The sequence below is a fragment of the Bos mutus genome, chromosome 10 (assembly GCF_027580195.1).
Source record: "Bos mutus isolate GX-2022 chromosome 10, NWIPB_WYAK_1.1, whole genome shotgun sequence".
NCBI lineage: Eukaryota > Metazoa > Chordata > Mammalia > Artiodactyla > Bovidae > Bos > Bos mutus.
In genome coordinates this window covers 33,066,522-33,083,594 of record NC_091626.1, presented here as the reverse complement: position 1 = coordinate 33,083,594, position 17,073 = coordinate 33,066,522, and the positions used below count along the sequence as shown (strand labels likewise).

Sequence of the window (17,073 nt, the reverse complement as noted above, 5' to 3'; positions counted from 1 at the left end):
GATTTCCCAGGCAAGAATACTGGAGTGGGCTGCCATTTCCTTCTCCAGGGGATCTTCCTAATCCAGGGATTGAACCCAAGTCTCCAGCATTAGCAGGCAGATTCTTTACAACTGAGCCTTCGGGGAACCTGATCCAGTCTAAGTCATGTTTTCCCCTGAGCTAAAGAAGGGCTGAGAGGACTACAGGCTGAAACACGTGTCAACAGAGATGAAACCAGACTGTTCTGGAACACAGTTTGTTACTTTAGCTCTCCAAGGACACAGATCTCAGCATCAGTCTTCACTGTTGCTTTGGTTTTAAGAGTTTCAGATGAACTAATGGTTAATGTTTCTGTACTAATGACACGGTGTAAGCTTGACATTTGTGGTGGTGGAATTCAGCTTAATAGCTTTAGAAATTAATTTAGTCCCATGTTTTATAGAGTCATTAAGCTTAGGAAGGATTAACTGAAATACTGAGTTAAACTTTATCATACTTTAGGGGAAGTTTATATCTATGGTGATCATAATTTAGAGTATTCAAAAGCTCTTGCAAATGGTAAGAATGGTCTACTGGTCTCTTCTTCAGAATGTAGACTAGACTAAAGTTGAAGCTCTGAAGGCATTTCCCTCCTCGTCTTTTCTACTACACGATGTAGGACTTTTCTAAGAAAATTATCTTTTTGTTTGCTTTGTTTTTTAAATTTCTTCCAGACAATATTGCACCTCTGTGACCTGATGCCAAGTATGAAGAATAAGACATGACAAAACCCCCATCCATTCAAAAGAGTTATTGCTTTTTTTTTTTTGGTCACAATCTGGGATCCACCATGAAAAGCACAAATAGTCTCCCAAATTTCTTAGACTGCAGAAAGTATGTCTGGCACCTTAAGGGAAAAAAAAAAAAAAGCATCTAAGATAGTAAATCAACTATAGGGTTTTAACTAATTTACTCCACTTGGCAATCATAGCAGGAATATATATGTATGACATGCCTAGGTGAGAGTTGAGAAAACACAGCCCTGAAAGCTCTCCATATAACTAGACAAAAGAGCATTACATATGTATCTGCAGCAACCTTGAGCTGCCAAAGCAGGACAGGGAAAGTTGCAAATGTATGTCAAAAATTCTGAAACAGGGAAAAAAATAAACCCTTAGAATATCTCTAGGCCTTCTCTCCCTGCTACAGTTTTCTGCCCTTCAGAAAGTCAACTAGTAACCACAAGCACACTGCTACAAAGATGCAGTGGCTTCTGCCTCGGGTTAAAATGTACAAGGTCATATTCCTTCTCCATCATTCCCTCCGTCCTTACTGTTACACAGCCTTGGAAAACAACCTAACTGAATGGAAAAACTGGCCTTAAGGTTCACTGTACTCACATTTCCTCATTCTATTCATTTGATAAAGTCCGGTCTTGAAAGAAGGCAGCCAGGAAAGGAGGATGGTGAAGGGCTGGTGTGGATAACTCAACACAGTACAAATGGGCTTAATGCTGGGAAAGAAGATGCAGGGATGGTCCTAATCTGTCCTGGCCCATGAGGGTAACTGGAAAACATGGCCTTCTCAGTGCAACAGAGCAAAACTGGCCTTCACACAAGCTTTTTCTCAGCTATTGCTCCTCCTTACGACGCCGTGAAACAGCTACTGCAATTTGTTCTTGTCCTTCCAGGCTAAAGAAACACATTCGTGGTTATCATGAAGACAGGCATTCAAAGTCCCCAGGGCACCTAACTGCTGAAAATGAGGTATGTACTCTGTGACCTAATCACATCTAACTAATATTAATGTGAAATAGTTCTGTTCTTGTTTGAGGCTCCAGCGGGAAGATCACAGAAACGCTAATAAAAGCTGCTGGCCGAGTGTGCAAGCTGGGAGGGGCCGCCCTAAAGCATTGTAACACTTATTATTTTATTCTTTTGGCATCCAATTATCAAGAGTAAGAAACATAAAAAGCATTCTCCAGCTTTCCAGCAATGTACTCTTAATCTGATTTCTTGGTGAATAAAGGCCGTCAAGGAATTCCCATGCTAATCAGCTCATGGATTAATGGATCTTTCTTTTAGAACAAATGTTAGCTCAAAGTACCTGTAAGTGTGGCCACGATGCCTCAAGGGTAGGTTCATCTTCTTCTGGATCAAATTCATTGCTGTCACTAGGAGGAAGAGTTCTGAATATATTGCAAGATACCTAAAAATAAACAAGTAGCAGAGTTAGCTGGAATGGAATCACCTCCTTGGCAGCCTTACACAAGGTCTTTGCGGCCAGCCAAAGGGAACCCAGATGACAAGAACACCACCAAACTGGAAGGAGACCCGGCTTTGAGGCCAGGACCAGCTCCAAGAAAAGCTGGGAAATACAGCAGTACCTTCCACCCTCTTGAACAGTATTCCTTGTGCTTACGATGCCATCTCCACCCCAGGCCTCTGTGATTTTATGCCTTCCATCAAAGCTTGTGCTTCATTACTTACCACTCAAGCAAGCTTCTCATTAATCAATTTACACTAAAATACAAATAACTGCTAATGGGCTTCATGTATTTCCCTTCTCAGGCTTATTCACAATTTGCGGGTTTACAGTCATACTAATGGTAAATTTCAGGCATTTACAGAAAGCAAATCGGAAAAAATATTTCAGAACCTACAGTCCTTACAATCATATCTAACCTGCTCTCAGCGGGTTTGTAAAATAGTAACAATGACCAGGGTAAGGTATCTGTGATACAAACTTCTATAAACCAGGTACTCCTTTACCATAGGAAATTTCCAAACTAAATCCTGGAGGCTCAAAGAATGGCCATGAGTTGACAACTGTTGAAACTGGGCCACGAAGAGACAGGAATTCATTATACTATTCTACTATTTCTGCACATAGTCCAAGATTTCTATGGTAAAATGCTTATTTTTTTAAATGCTGCTGCTACTATTTTGCAGTGACCTTCCCAGGGTTCCTTCCAATTTCTATTCTGTTTCTTGTTCTACTACTTATCTATCCTCTCCTAATGACTCAAATGCAGCCTCAAATTTAAAAATAAAACAGGGGTGGGGAGGGAATTCACTGGTGGTCCAACTGTTTGGACTCTGAGCTTTCACTACAGAGCGCAAGGGTACAACAGTTGTTTGGGGAACTAAGAGCTTGGAGCCTTAAGGCCAACAAACAAACAAACACAAAAGAAACAAGGCAGGGATGGGTAGATATGGTACCAGAAGCCTTTGCTGAACTTTCTATATAATATAGAAAATACTAGGCTATAATATGTTGTTCTGAAAGAGGGGAAAAGAAAGGCTCATATAATCTGAATGTGTTTACTCATTCAACAAATAATTGTTAAGTGCTCATTATGAACTCACACTGTTCTGGGCACAGGGACAATAGAAGTGAATGAAGTAGATAAAAATCTGTGCCCTCCAGGAGTTTATATTCTAGTTTAAAGTCACAATTATCCCTATTTTCTAGATATGGTCACTGAACTCAGAAGTGTAAGCTATGGAAAGACTTGATTTTACTCTAAGTGCAATGGGAAGCCATTAGTGGATCTGAAACAGAAAAAGGATACAGTTCAATTTTTCCTTTTAAAACAATCCCTCTGGCAGCTATGTATAGAACAGACAGGAAGGGGAGAAGTTAGAAGCCTATGAAAGAGTCAAGACATGATGATGGCTAGCAGAGAGGACAGAAACACACTGATTCAAGTATCTTCTAGAGGTAGTATTTGCTGCTGGCTTGGAAGTATGGGGTGAACAAAAGGAAAGACTCGAGAAAGAGTCATAGACGTAAGGTCATTTACCCAAGATGAAAATGACTGGGAAAGGGAAACGTTTCCTTTGTTTGCTGGCTTTAGTGGGGACATCCAGAAATCCATGTTAAAATATGTTAAAAGAGCAATATCCAGGAGCCAACCAGACACATGAACCTGTAAGCTCAGAGGTAGACAGGTCAGGACTGGAGATCTATACAGACTCATCAGCATGTAAAGATATTTGAAACCATGGCATTAAGGGATCTTCTTGAAAGGAATAAATAGAAAGAAGGGAAAGGACCCTCAGATATCCAACATTTAGAAACCAGACATGGATGTGGGGGAGACAAGAAAGACAAATGGAAAGGAGTAGGAAGTAGGAGAAAAAAAAAAGATTTGAGTTTGAGGATCTTATGAGCTAGGAGAAATGAGTGTCTTAAGGAAAAAAAGATGACCAAGCAGCAAATGCTGCTGGATTTTCCTCCAGAGCAAAACCTACTGGATTCAGAAGCCCTATAAAGCGAGTACTATCATTACCCTCAATTTGCCATTGAGGAAATAAAGGCACAGGTGTTGAGAGCTGAGGTTATCGTTAGTAACCAGCAGTTATGACTGAACCCAATCTGTCAGGCTCCACCCCAGTGTTCTAAAAAAGTGGGTAGTCTAACTCTTTTGCACTTCTTTAAATGACTGAAAAATAAAATTATCATTCTACAATATTTTTGCAGGAACTAACTACAGCATGTATAGCACACAGTTACTTTACTTTCATCCCTTCTAACGATTAGAAATTATGTTTACAAAGAAACCAGTGACTTTTCAGATAATCATCAATCAATGATTTCTCTTCAACCAGCCATTCATACTGTGTAATCAAAAGAGCAAAAATCTTTTAATTACTTGCTTTCGAATCTTCATTCAACTATGCGTTTATTGCAGAAACTGAGTTTCCACCTCAACTACATCATTTATATTTATTGTACTCTGGAACAAGTTTTATTTTCCTTCCCACAAGATGCAAAAGTAAAACACAGAAGGAAGGACAACTACATTCCAATAAAAATTAATTTATAAAAAGAAAGAGAAAAGAGAGAGAAAAGAAACACACTTTCTATAGTAAAAAAAAAAAATATGGGTAAAAAGACACAGAAACTTCTGTTCCTCTGTATTCTTTGACATTCAAACTCTTTCACGGTGAGGAAATACTGGGCTGCAGCAAATATTTGCTTACATATTTGTCTCTTCCCACTAATTAGGAATATGCAATGTCATATTCACACTGGTTTTCTTGGCACATATGAGTCTTCCAATAAATGTTCATAAAATAAAGTTTTGGATATATAATACAACTGTATGTTTTTGCTTTAACCAAATTTCAATCTAAATTTTTGAGTGATTTAAATAAGCCTAGGTTATTTAACCTAAGATGTTTAGCTTTGCACAGTGTTCTAAGCCTCTCTTTTGGCCAAAGCTTCATCTCTCAATTATTGTCACATCAAAAGAATGCTGAATTGTATAACCAATCCAAACAACAAAGAATTCTAAAGGCATGTACATGTCACTTAGCCACACAATGCCATTCTTCAGATCCGCCTTCCTTACAATGCTTTACTTAGTACTCCTGAACATTCACCATGAGTAATGAGGAAGCAAGGATCTATTGGGCTGAACAATTAATAGCCAACTCAACTAATTAAGTAGTTGTCTAGAACAAATGGAAAGCAAATCAAGTCAGCCTTTCACTCTGCCTGGCACATCATAGTTGCTTAATAAAAATGTCATGACTAAATGAACCATTGTTCCCATCCTTGAGAATCTATCCTAAGAAACTAATCTAAGACTGAAAAAACTATTTAGTCATTTGCAACATTCTCCAAAAAGTGTAAAATTGGAAATAACCTTTAAGTCCAACATTAGAGAAGCACATCGATTCAGTAGAACACTGTACAGGATTAAAGTTAACCATTATATTGAAGCACAAAGAGATGTCAGAAATAAAGATTTAGGGGGAAAGATGATGTGACTATAATGAAAGTGAAAGTCGCTCAGTCGTGTCTGATTCTTTGCAACCCCATGGACTATACGGTCCATGGAATTCTCCAGGCCAGAATACTGGCGTGGGTAGCCTTTCCCTTCTCTAGAGGATCTTCCCATCCCAGTGATGGAACCCAAGTCTTCTGCACTGCAGGAGAATTCTTTACCCACTGAGCCACAAGGGAAGCCCCAAAATACTGGAGTGGGTAGCCTATCTCTTCTCCAGCGGAAGTTCCCGACCTAGGAATCAAACCGGGGTCTCCTGCATTGCAGGTGCATTCTTTACCAACTGAGCTCTAATGCTGTCAACTGTAACTATACAGATAAGAGCAGATATGGATAACTCAGGTGGCGCTAATGGGAAAGAATCTGTCTGCCAGTGCAGGAGGTACAAGAGACACACGTTCCATTCCTGGACCAGGAAGATTGCCTGGAGAAGGAAATGGCAACCCACTCCAGTATTCTTGCCTGGAGAATCTCGTGGACAAAGGAGCCCAACAGGCTACAGTCCATGGGGTCAAAAAGAGTCAGAAACGACTGATCACACAGCACAACAACTAAAAATAAATTAAGAAAAGCTGTATTAAAGTAAGAGGAATATGGATGAAATTCAGTAGCTGCTATTCATTCTCTTGGGATACACCAAATAAGTTCTAAATGCATAAAAAGCCTAAGTTAGAGACATGAGGTATGTGCATTATGCCTTTAATTTCAAAATAAAAAGAAGCTCTTGAATTTGTTTGAAAAAGATTATGATTGTCAGGAAAGTTAAAAATCAGAGCCTCTCACAATGTCTAGGATCTACCTCATGAATGAATGGTTGAAGGACTGAATGAATGGACCAGGTGAACTATACAGCTGAGCTGCAAAATCATGAGTTTAAAATTGGGTCATCCTTGGATGAAAGTGAGGAGGACAGTTCTCTAAATTCCTCAAGTCTTAGCCAGCACTGTGTATGTGTGAGTCCAACTTGGGAAACGACCCAGTTGCCTTCATCAGATTTCCAAAAGACTTCCAGATTCTAAAATGGTTTAAAACCACTGTTCAAAATAATAAATATGCCTCCATTAAATCTTCCTTTATCATGGCAGTCACTTCTGATTTACAGCCCAGGTTTTAAAAGGACTATTAAGTAGGTAACAATTTAATAGGTACCTAATAGAAGCTTTGCCAACAAAGGTCCATCTAGTCAAGGCTATGGTTTTTCCAGTGGTCATGTATGGATGTGAGAGTTGGAGTATAAAGAAAGCTGAGTGCCAAAGAATTGATGCTTTTGAACTGTGGTGTTGGAGAAGGCTCTTGGGAGTCCCTTGGACTGCAAGGAGATCCAACCAGTCCATCCTAAAGGAGATCAGGTGTTCATTGGAAGGTGTCCTGGTGTTCATTGGAAGGACGGATGTTGAAGCTGAAACTCCAATACTTTGGCCACCTGATGCGAAGAGCTGGCTCATTTGAAAAGTCTCTGATGCTGGGAAAGACTGAGGACAGGAGGAGAAGGAGACAACAGAGGGTGAGATGGTTGGATGGCATCACCAACTCAATGGACATGAGTTTGGGTGAACTCAGGCAGTTGGTGATGGACAGGGAGGCCTGGTGTGCTATGGTTCATGGGCCCACAAATAGTCGGACATGACTGAGCGACTGAACTGAACTGAACAGAAGCAGAAGATATTAAGAAGAGGTGGCAAGAATATACAGAAGAACTATACAAAAAAGATCTTCATGACCCAGATAATCATGATGGTGTGATCACTCACCTACAGCCAGACATCCTGGAATGCAAAGTCAAGTGAGCCTTAGGAAGCAACACCACGAACAAAGCTAGTGGAAGTGATGGAATTCCAGTTGAGCTATTTCAAATCCTAAAAGATGAGGCTATGAAAGTGTTGCACTCAATATCCCAGCAAGTTTGGAAAACTCAGCAGTGGCCACAGGACTGGAAAAGGTCAGTTTTCATTCTAATCCCAAAGAAAGGCAATGCCAAAGAATGCTCAAACTACCACACAATTGCACTCATCTCACATGCTAGTAAAGTAATGCTCAAAATCCTCCAAACCAGGCTTCAACAGTACATGAACCGTGAACTTCCAGATGTTCAAGCTGGTTTTAGGAAAGGCAGAGGAACCAGAGATCAAATTGCCAATACCCACTGGAACATTGAAAAAGTAAGAGAGTTCCAAAAAACCATCTACCTCTGTTTTATTGACTATGCCAAAGTCTTTGACTGTGTGGATCACAACAAACTGGAAAATTCTTCAAGAGATGGGAATACCAGACCATCTGACCTGCCTCTTGAGAAATACATATGCAGGTCAGGAAGCAACAGTTAAAACCAGACACGGAACAACAGACTGGTTCCAAATCTAGAAACTAGTTATGTCAAGGCTGTATACTGTCACCCTGTTTATTTAACTTATATGCAGAGTACATTGTGAGAAACGCTAGCTGAGTGAAGCAAAGACTGGAACTAAGATTACCAGAAGAAATATTAATAACCTCAGATATGCAGGTCACACCACCCTTATGGCAGAAAGCAAAGAAGAACTAAAGAGCCTCTTGATGAAAGTAAAAGAGGAGAGTGAAAAAGTTGGCTTAAAACTCAACATTCAGAAAACTAAGATCAATGCATCTTGTCCCATCACTTCATGGCAAATAGATGGGGACACAATGGAAAGAGTGACAGACTTTATTTGGCGTGGGGGGGGGCTCCAAAATCACTGTAGATGGTGACTGCAGCCATGAAATTAAAAGACACTTGCTCCTTGGAAGGAAAGTTATGACCAACCTAGATAGCATATTAAAAAGGAGAGACATTACTTGGCCAACAAAGGTCTGTCTAGTCAAAGCTATGGTTTTTCCAGTAGTCATGTATGGATGTGAGAGTTGGACCATAAAGAAAGCTGAGCGCCGAAGAACTGATGCTTTTGAACTGTGGTATTGGAGAAGACTCTTGAAAGTCCCTTGGACTGCAAGGAGACCAAACCAGTCCATCCTAAAGAAAATCAGTCCTGAATATTCATTGGAAGAACTGATGTTGAAGCTGAAACTCCAATACTTTGGCCACCTGATGCGAAGAGCTGACTCATTTGAAAAGACCCTGATGCTGGGAAAGATTAAAGGGGGGAGCAGAAGGGGACGACAGAGGATGAGATGGTTGGATGGCATCACCGACTCAATGAACATGAGTTTGAGTAAACTCCAAGAGTTGGTGACCAACAGGGAGGCCTGGCATGCTGCAGTCCATGGGGTCACAGAGTCAGACACTACTGAGCGACTGAACTGAACTGGCAGCTGCGTGCTTAGGCAAATGTATCATGACCACAAGTAGCCACCAGCATCATTCCTCACTGCATAGAAAACTTTAAAGCATCTATGTAGCTAGATTAAAATGCATTCAGGTCTTTATAAAGTCACAAACTGTCACTATTAATACATTTTTAATAACCAGAAATGAACAAAAGTTTTTAAAGTATACTATCTCTATTTTATTTTAATCTATACTGGGGTCAATGCAATGAAAAAAATTAAGAAACAAGTGTCTTTGAGGTAAGTTTAATTCATTTTCATTTCAACAATATTAAAATAAACACTGAAAGTTGGACCAAACTAAAGGTTTGAAGGCATTGGCCTGGTCTCTAGAAAGCAGTGATAAGGACAGAAAGCAAAGCGGGGGGAATGGGAGGAATAGGTATTAAATCTGGATGTTAAAACTTCTGCTCACAGACAGAAAACCTAGGGTAGGTGATTCCACCAAGATATTTTTAGAATCAGATCTTGTTAGAGACTAGTAAGGTGATGGAATTCCAGCTGAGCTATTTAAAATCCTAAAAGATGATGCTGTTAAAGTGCTGCACTCAACATGCAACAAATTTGGAAACTCACCAGTGGCCACAGGACTGGAAAAGGTCAGTTTTCATTCCAATTCCAAAGAAGGGTAGTGCTAAAGATTGTTCAAACTACCAGACAATTGCATTCATTTCTCATGCTAGCAAAGTTAGAGTCAAAATTCTTCAAGCTAGGCTTCAGCAGTACATGAACCGAGAACTTCCAGATGTACAAGCTGGGTTTAGAAAAGGGAAAGGAACCAGAGATCAAATCCAACATTTGCTGGTTCGTACAGAAAACAAGGGAATTCCATAAAAACATCTACTTCTGCTTCATTGACTACACTAAAGCCTTTGACTGTGTGGATCACAACAAACTGTGGAAAATTCTTAAAGAGATGGGAATACAAGACCATCTTATCTGTCTCTTGAGAAACCTGTACACAAGTCAAGAAACAACACTTAGAAACTTACATGGAACAGATAACTGGTTCAAAATAGGAAAAGGAATACAAGGCTATGTATTGTCACTTTATTTAACTTAACACGCAGAGTACATCATGTGAAATGCCAAGAGAAATATCAATAACCTCAGATGTACAGATGATACTACTCAAAGAGCAAAAAGTAAAGAGGAATTAAGGAGCTTCTTGATGAAGGTGAAAAGAGGAGAGTGAGAAAACTGGTTCAAAACTCAACATTAAAAAAACTAAGATCATGGCACCCAGTCTCATTACTTCATGGCAAACAGATGGGGGAAAAGTACAAGCTGTGACAGATTTTATTTTCTTGGGTCACAAAATCACTGCAGACAGTAACTACAGCCACGAAATTAAAAGATGATTGCTCCTTGGAAGGAAAGCAATGGCAAACCTAGACAGTGTATTAAAAAAGCAGAGACATCATTTTGCCAGCAAAGGTCTGTATAGTAAAAGAAGCTATAGCTTTTCCAGTAGTCATAAACAGATGTGAGAGCTAAAGCTGAGCTTAGAAGAAATGATACCTTCAAACCATGGTGTTGGAAAAGACTTCTGAATGTCCCATGAATTCCAAGATCAAACCAGTCAGTACTAAAGGAAATCAACCCTGAATATTCATTGGAAAGACTGATGCTGTAGCTGAAGCTCCAATACTTTGGCTATCTGATACAAAGGGCCGACTCACTGGAAGAGACCCTGATGCTGGGAATGACTGAAAGCAAAAGGAGAAGAGGGCAGCAGAGGATGAAAGATTGGATAGCATTCCCAACTCAATGGACATGAATTTGCGCAAACTCCAGGAGACAGTGAAGGACAGGGAAGCCAGGCATGCTGCAGTCCATAGGTTTGCAAATAGTCGGGACATGACTGAGCAACGTAACAGCAACAAAAAAACCCAGTTCCACTGTAGGAAATCAGAAAAGTGAGGTCCTAAGAGCTTGTGAGTTTTTCAAGGTAAAAGTGCCATGATCTGTCAGAGGGTTCTTGGGGTTCTTTGTTTGACACCTCACCTCTACCACCACCCCTGAGGACCATGTATGGACCTGCCTTCTTTATATCTCTCTTTCTTCCCTGATTCCCCTCACCAGACTCTGTTTTCCCATCACCCCCTTCTCAGGTTTCTGGTCTGCCAGTGGCCTTCAATGACATGCACGGACACTCTTTTTCTGAGAGCATTCAGACTCAAGCTGATGCCCTTACCCGGCACTAACACAGAAATAAAGCAAGCTCTGCATCCCTGATGTCTGGTTCACAGCCCCATCATCAAACATCTGGATGACCGCAAGTTTCGTCTCTGGTGTTTCTCCTCCTCACGTCCCTTCTCACCTTGCCCAGTTAGCTTCTGAGTCCCTCTAGGGCTCTTTACTCATTTCTGAAAGCATGGGCATGTGTGTGGTCAGTCGCTCAGTGGTGTCCAATTCATTAGGACCCTATGGACTACAGCCCACCAGGCTCCTCTGTCCATGGAATGCTCCAGGTAAGAATGCTGGAGTGGGTTGCCATTCTCTTCACCAGAGCATCTTCCTGACCCAGGGATTGAACCGGGGTCTCCTGCTTTGCAGGCAGATTCTTTACCACTGAGCCACCTGGGAATCCCTAATTTCTGAATGCCTAGAGCCTAATATAGAAAAAAATGGAAATAAATAGGGTTTCCAGATAAAATACAGGTTACCAGTTAAGTCTGAGTTTCACATAAACAGTTTTTTGGTCAAATACATCCCACACACTACATGGGGACTAAAAAAGGTTATTCACTGTTCATCTGAAATTCAAATTGAAGTAGGTGCCCTGTATTTTTATTTCCTAAATCCAACAGCCCTAAAATAATACTAATGTTAATTAAGAATCTACCAGTTACAACTCAGTTACAACTCAAAACTGGCACTGTAACACACTGGGGAAGAGGGTGAAAGCGGGAGATGCTAGGCAAGGCCTAGGACCCGACAGCAGCTTGCTTTGAGGGACTGGCTGCTTTCTTATTTTTCAGTTCTTTGGTTTCCCGCTGATTGCTGTTAACTTCGGTGTAAAGAAATAAATTTTGAAGTCTTGACCAAATGTGAAAGAGAAGACTAAAAGAGAAGACTAAAGAGAAGACTAGACATAGCCCATCTAGCAAAAGAAGAAGTGTTTAGGCATATTTTCAACAGTTTTTGATTAAACAACTTATTTCATTTTAACCTGCAATATTAAAATACAACTACTAGCATTTTAAATAATTTATTAAATTACTGCAGGAAAACTCAATATCCTCAATCTCTTTCTCTCCATAGAAACTACTAACTTTACACCATGATTTTGGTTGACACCTTGCCATTGTTATTGCTTAAGGAAAATAACTAGCCTAGCATAAAAAAACAGAATGTGGAAGCACCTAGTAACTACTAAATATCTCCCAGGATTAATAATGAACAAAACAGAAGGTAAGGATAATACAGTTGAGTATTTTTTAAAAATAAAAATACTTTTTTATTTTTTAAAAATTTTATTTTAAAAATTTTATTTTAAAAAAAATATTTATATATATAAAAATTTTATATAAAATATATATATTATATATATTTTATATAAATATATATATAATTTATATATATAATATATATATTAAAAATAAATTTTATATATATATAATTTTATATAAAATTAAATTAAAATTTTTATTTTAAAAAATAAAAATATTAAAAAAAATACCTACTTAACTTAAAGGAATATTAAAAAGTACTTTTTAAAGGTATTAAAGGAATACTTTTTATTTCCTTTGGTTATATATTTGTTAGCACTATTAATATTTAAGGCTTGCGGAAACCAGGCATGTAATGTGGTCAGGGACACTTCCACCACAGTATAACAAGGTAACTTAAATTATCTTCCCTGTGCTTTAAAATAATACTTTCTAGATGATTAAGTGTCATCTTTCTTTGATAAAAGCAAGTGAACTAATTAACATCAGAAAGGTTTCTCCCCCTTTCATCTGTGAAACTGTAATTTCAAATACTTACGCAATACTAGCTGTAAATACAAAAAATGACATCATAACTATAAAATAAATTTTCTTGGGATTACATCTAAGAAGTAAGTTTTCTTTTTTTTTTTTTTTTTTTTAGAAATAAGTTTTCTAACAAAAAAGAGCTACATGATGTTAAGCAGAGAACATTCAAGCAAAATTCAAAATGCCATTATTCCTCTAGCACTCCTCTAGCAAAATTTGTATCAAGACCCCATGCAAGTAACAATTTCAATAATATCCCTGAGTTTTTTCATCCAGTTCTTCGTTTATCATTCCATAATCTATCATGTATTAAAAACAAACAAATGATTTAATCAAGTATTTATAAGCAGAGGCAGGACCCAGGAAACTCAATGTTGAAGCTAGGTCATCACGCATTATTCTCATAGTATTCTGTGGTAGCCCAAAAGATGTATCTAAATAGATACACTAAATCGAAAGAAAATTTCATAGTAGTTCATCAACATCTGCCATGTATGCCATTTTTAAAAATAATCACATCCAAAATAAAAATGTAAACAAAACTTACTTTAAATCTATAAATCAGACATTTGAACAGAGAAGACTGATTTCCAAACATACTAGAATTTGTATTAAACATTCAAACTCGAAGAAATAAAATTCTAACAAAATTTGCTTAGGTACACCTTGCTATGCTATATAATTTTTGTAACATAAAAGTAACAACATATACATATATAGTGTCAAGTTACTTTTGGTAACACCAAATTTAAGAATTCTTAGTGATCCCAATTATAAAGAACCTTCCAAACCTGACTCTCAGCCCCTTTTAATTACACATAAATAAAAATAAAGGGGGAAATCCCAAAGCATCTGTAATTATGCTCAAGAAAATTGCAGAAGATAAACTATCTTTTTAACTCATGCTCTGATTAGGAAACAAATGGCAACATTTTAAACTTTCAATTAGCACTTAATTTAATTCACTGGCAATCCCTTCAATCAATGTTTTGAAAGACAAACTATGTCTTTTAATTATAATAAATCTCCTGTAGTCTCCACTTCAGACTAGGCACAAATTTTCTTTTTAAACCTCACTGTCTACATGAATGGACAAGGCTGTTTAAAACTTATCTAACTCATGGAATCATTAAAATCTCTTATTCTAACATAAAGACAAGTCCTTAACACTAATTCTAAAGAGGAGAAATTTAATTAAATCAGTATAACAACGTCTTAGATTACAGGTGTTATTTTATTCTCTAATATATTAAATATGGTAAGTGTCAATGAAATTAGAAGTTTCAGACAAGCATTTCCATAAGTTATCATTCCAGACATGCTCATTAGAATATGATTCCTTGAACCAAAACCACCTCCACGCAGGTCACAAGCACAGGTCTTAGCAACACAGTAAGGACTAAAATACTGCGACACGTAGGTGTGTCAAGCTACTCCAGTAAGGCTGTTCACATTTGTATCATAAAATCATCTTGTGGACAAAGCTCTATACCTTTCAGAACACATTCACCAAACCAGAACCAAGACAGAGAGCACTGTTTCCGTGTGACTAAGAAATATGCCTGTGAGACAGTTGTGCAGTTTGTTTTACAAGATTCGGAAATCTAAAAGAGGATTTAAAAGATTTCTAAAGTCAACGATTACAACCTAATTATTGTTACCCCTTCACCATCATATTTTAAATCTGTATTAACAGGGCTTTCTAGGACACAGCAGCTATTCTATTGAAACTGATTTCTGAAATGAGGCAGAAAGAACATTTTAAAATGATAAAAAAAATTTTAAAAGCTTAGCAATCAGTTGAAGAAAGAGAGTAACAAATAACAAAACAAACAAACAACAAAAGGAAGCTTAAAAACTTATGTTGCCCAATCAGAGTTTTTAAATACACAGCCAAACTCAAAAGATTAGAGTAATAGAAATCTTAGGCATTTTCCTAACACAAGGATACCATCATTTTTACTTACATCAATATTTCCTTAAGTTTTCCTTTCAAAATCTACTAGGTACACACACTATTCAGATTACACAGACTGGGGGAAAAAAACAACAACAACCTGTTTTCACTGATGTTATTATTACTACTGCTGGTGGTGGTGGCAGTAGTTGATAACTGTTATGATCAACAGATATAACTGGATTTTTCTGAAAATAATTTGACCCCTTTAGACAATCGGTTTCTAGAAGGATCAGAGCACTGACAGCTGTATAGGAAGAAAGGAATCCGTCCATGAGAGATCAAGGACAGACAATCAACAGAACTTGAATACAGATCAAATACAAGTACCAGGTGCAGTTCTGAGGAATAACATCGACACTTAGCTACAAGGAGACGAAAGGGAGAAAGTGTGGGAAGGACAGGCCGTTGTTTTTTGCTCCACTCTCTCTGACCTACGCCCATCAGAAGACCGCAAAGACCAGTGGCAGGAAAAGAGACTGGGAGGGTAGCGAGGTGCAAGGGAAAGAGGAAGACATCTGAGCTGAACCCCTCCATGTACACTTACGTAAAGTTCAAAATCTTGGAAAACTAACTGGAAGAGAGGATTTAAACCCACAAAATTGGTGCTCTTACTCAGTATCGCACCCATCGTACTAAAATGGGAGACCTGTATGAGAGGGTGGCAGTGAGCAGTGGGCTCCCCTACAGTGAGACTGGCTGGGCTATTCCTCACCACAGCCATCCTCTCATCCCCCCAGGAATGCTCCTTTTATTGGTGCCTTTGGATCTTTTCTCTTAGGCTTATCTAATTCTCTAGAAAAGAAGCATACATCTCTAGAATAGTGGCATAAAGGATCTGGGAGCTGAGTGAGGAAGAGGGTTAAGGATCTTTTCACTCAATACGCTTCCCTGCTTTCAAAAAGGTACTGCTGCTTGGAACCAATGTCCCTGAGTTCGGATTCCCTCCAGTTTAGCCTCTCCAGAGAGTAACCCTCAGTCTTCTGCTGCGGGTTGGGAGGAGCAGTCATCTGGCTGCCTGGTTTGGGAGAAGCAGTTCCAGCTATATCTTACACAGACTGTCCACCAAGTCTGTTTTCACCCCAAGCACCCTTACTTTGAAAAGTACCTTTCTGCACCTTCTGGAGTTAATGCAGTGGGAGCTGGCAATTTCCAAACTATTGTTGCTACAGACCAGAATCAGCTTTCTCTAATCAGCCTTGGTAGTGATCACCAGGTCATTTGCTTTATGGTTTCCAAAATGTTGATTCTGAGATCTCTCCGTTTCACTTTTTTCCTGTGGGTTTTATTTCCTTTCAGTAATTTCAATGTGGTTTCAGAGATAAAGGAAGTAGACATATGTGTTCAGTTCAGTCACTCAGTCGTGTCCGACCCTTTGTGACCCTATGAATTGCAGCACACCAGGCCTCCCTGTCTATCACCAACTCCCGGAGTTCACTCAAACTCACGTCCATCGAGTCGGTGATGCCATCCAGCCATCTCATCCTCCGTCGTCCCCTTCTCCTCCTTCTCCCAATCCCTCCCAGCATCAGAGTCTTTTCCAGTGAGTCAACTCTTCACATGAGGTGGCCAAAGTACTGGAGTTTCAGCTTTAGCATCAGTCCTTCCAAAGAACAACCAGAACTGATCTCCTTTAGAATGGACTGGTTGGATCTCCTTGCAGTCCAAGGGACTCTCAAGAGTCTTCTCCAACACCACAGTTCAAAAGCATCAATTCTTTGGCACTCAGCTTTCTTCACAATCCAACTTTCACATCTTCTATGACTACTGGAAAAACCATAGCCTTGACTAAAAGGACCTTTGTTGGCAAAGTAATGTCTCTGCTTTTGAATATGCTATCTAGGTTGGTCATAACTTTCCTTCCAAGGAGTAAGCGTCTTCAAATCTCATGGCTGCAATCACCATCTGCAGTGATTTTGGAACCCCAAAAAATAAAGTCTGACACTGTTTTTCCACTGTTTCCCCATCTATTTCCCATGAAGTGATGGGACCAGATGCCATGATCTTCGTTTTCTGAATGTTGAGCTTTAAGCCAACTTTTTCATTCTCCACTTTCAGTTTCATCAAGAGGCTTTTT

At 38.9% G+C, this 17,073-nt stretch overlaps 1 protein-coding gene across 3 annotated transcripts in view; it reads right to left on the bottom strand.

The window, feature by feature from the left end:
• PPP2R5E (protein phosphatase 2 regulatory subunit B'epsilon) overlaps window positions 1-17,073 on the bottom strand; it is a 160,233-nt gene that overhangs the window by 42,321 nt on the left and 100,839 nt on the right. For all 3 annotated transcript variants that reach the window (XM_005898262.3, XM_005898260.3, XM_005898261.3), the window contains exon 4: window positions 2,066-2,167. In XM_005898262.3, coding sequence (XP_005898324.1) covers window positions 2,066-2,167 — 102 coding nt within the window. The remainder of the gene's footprint in view (window positions 1-2,065; window positions 2,168-17,073) is intronic.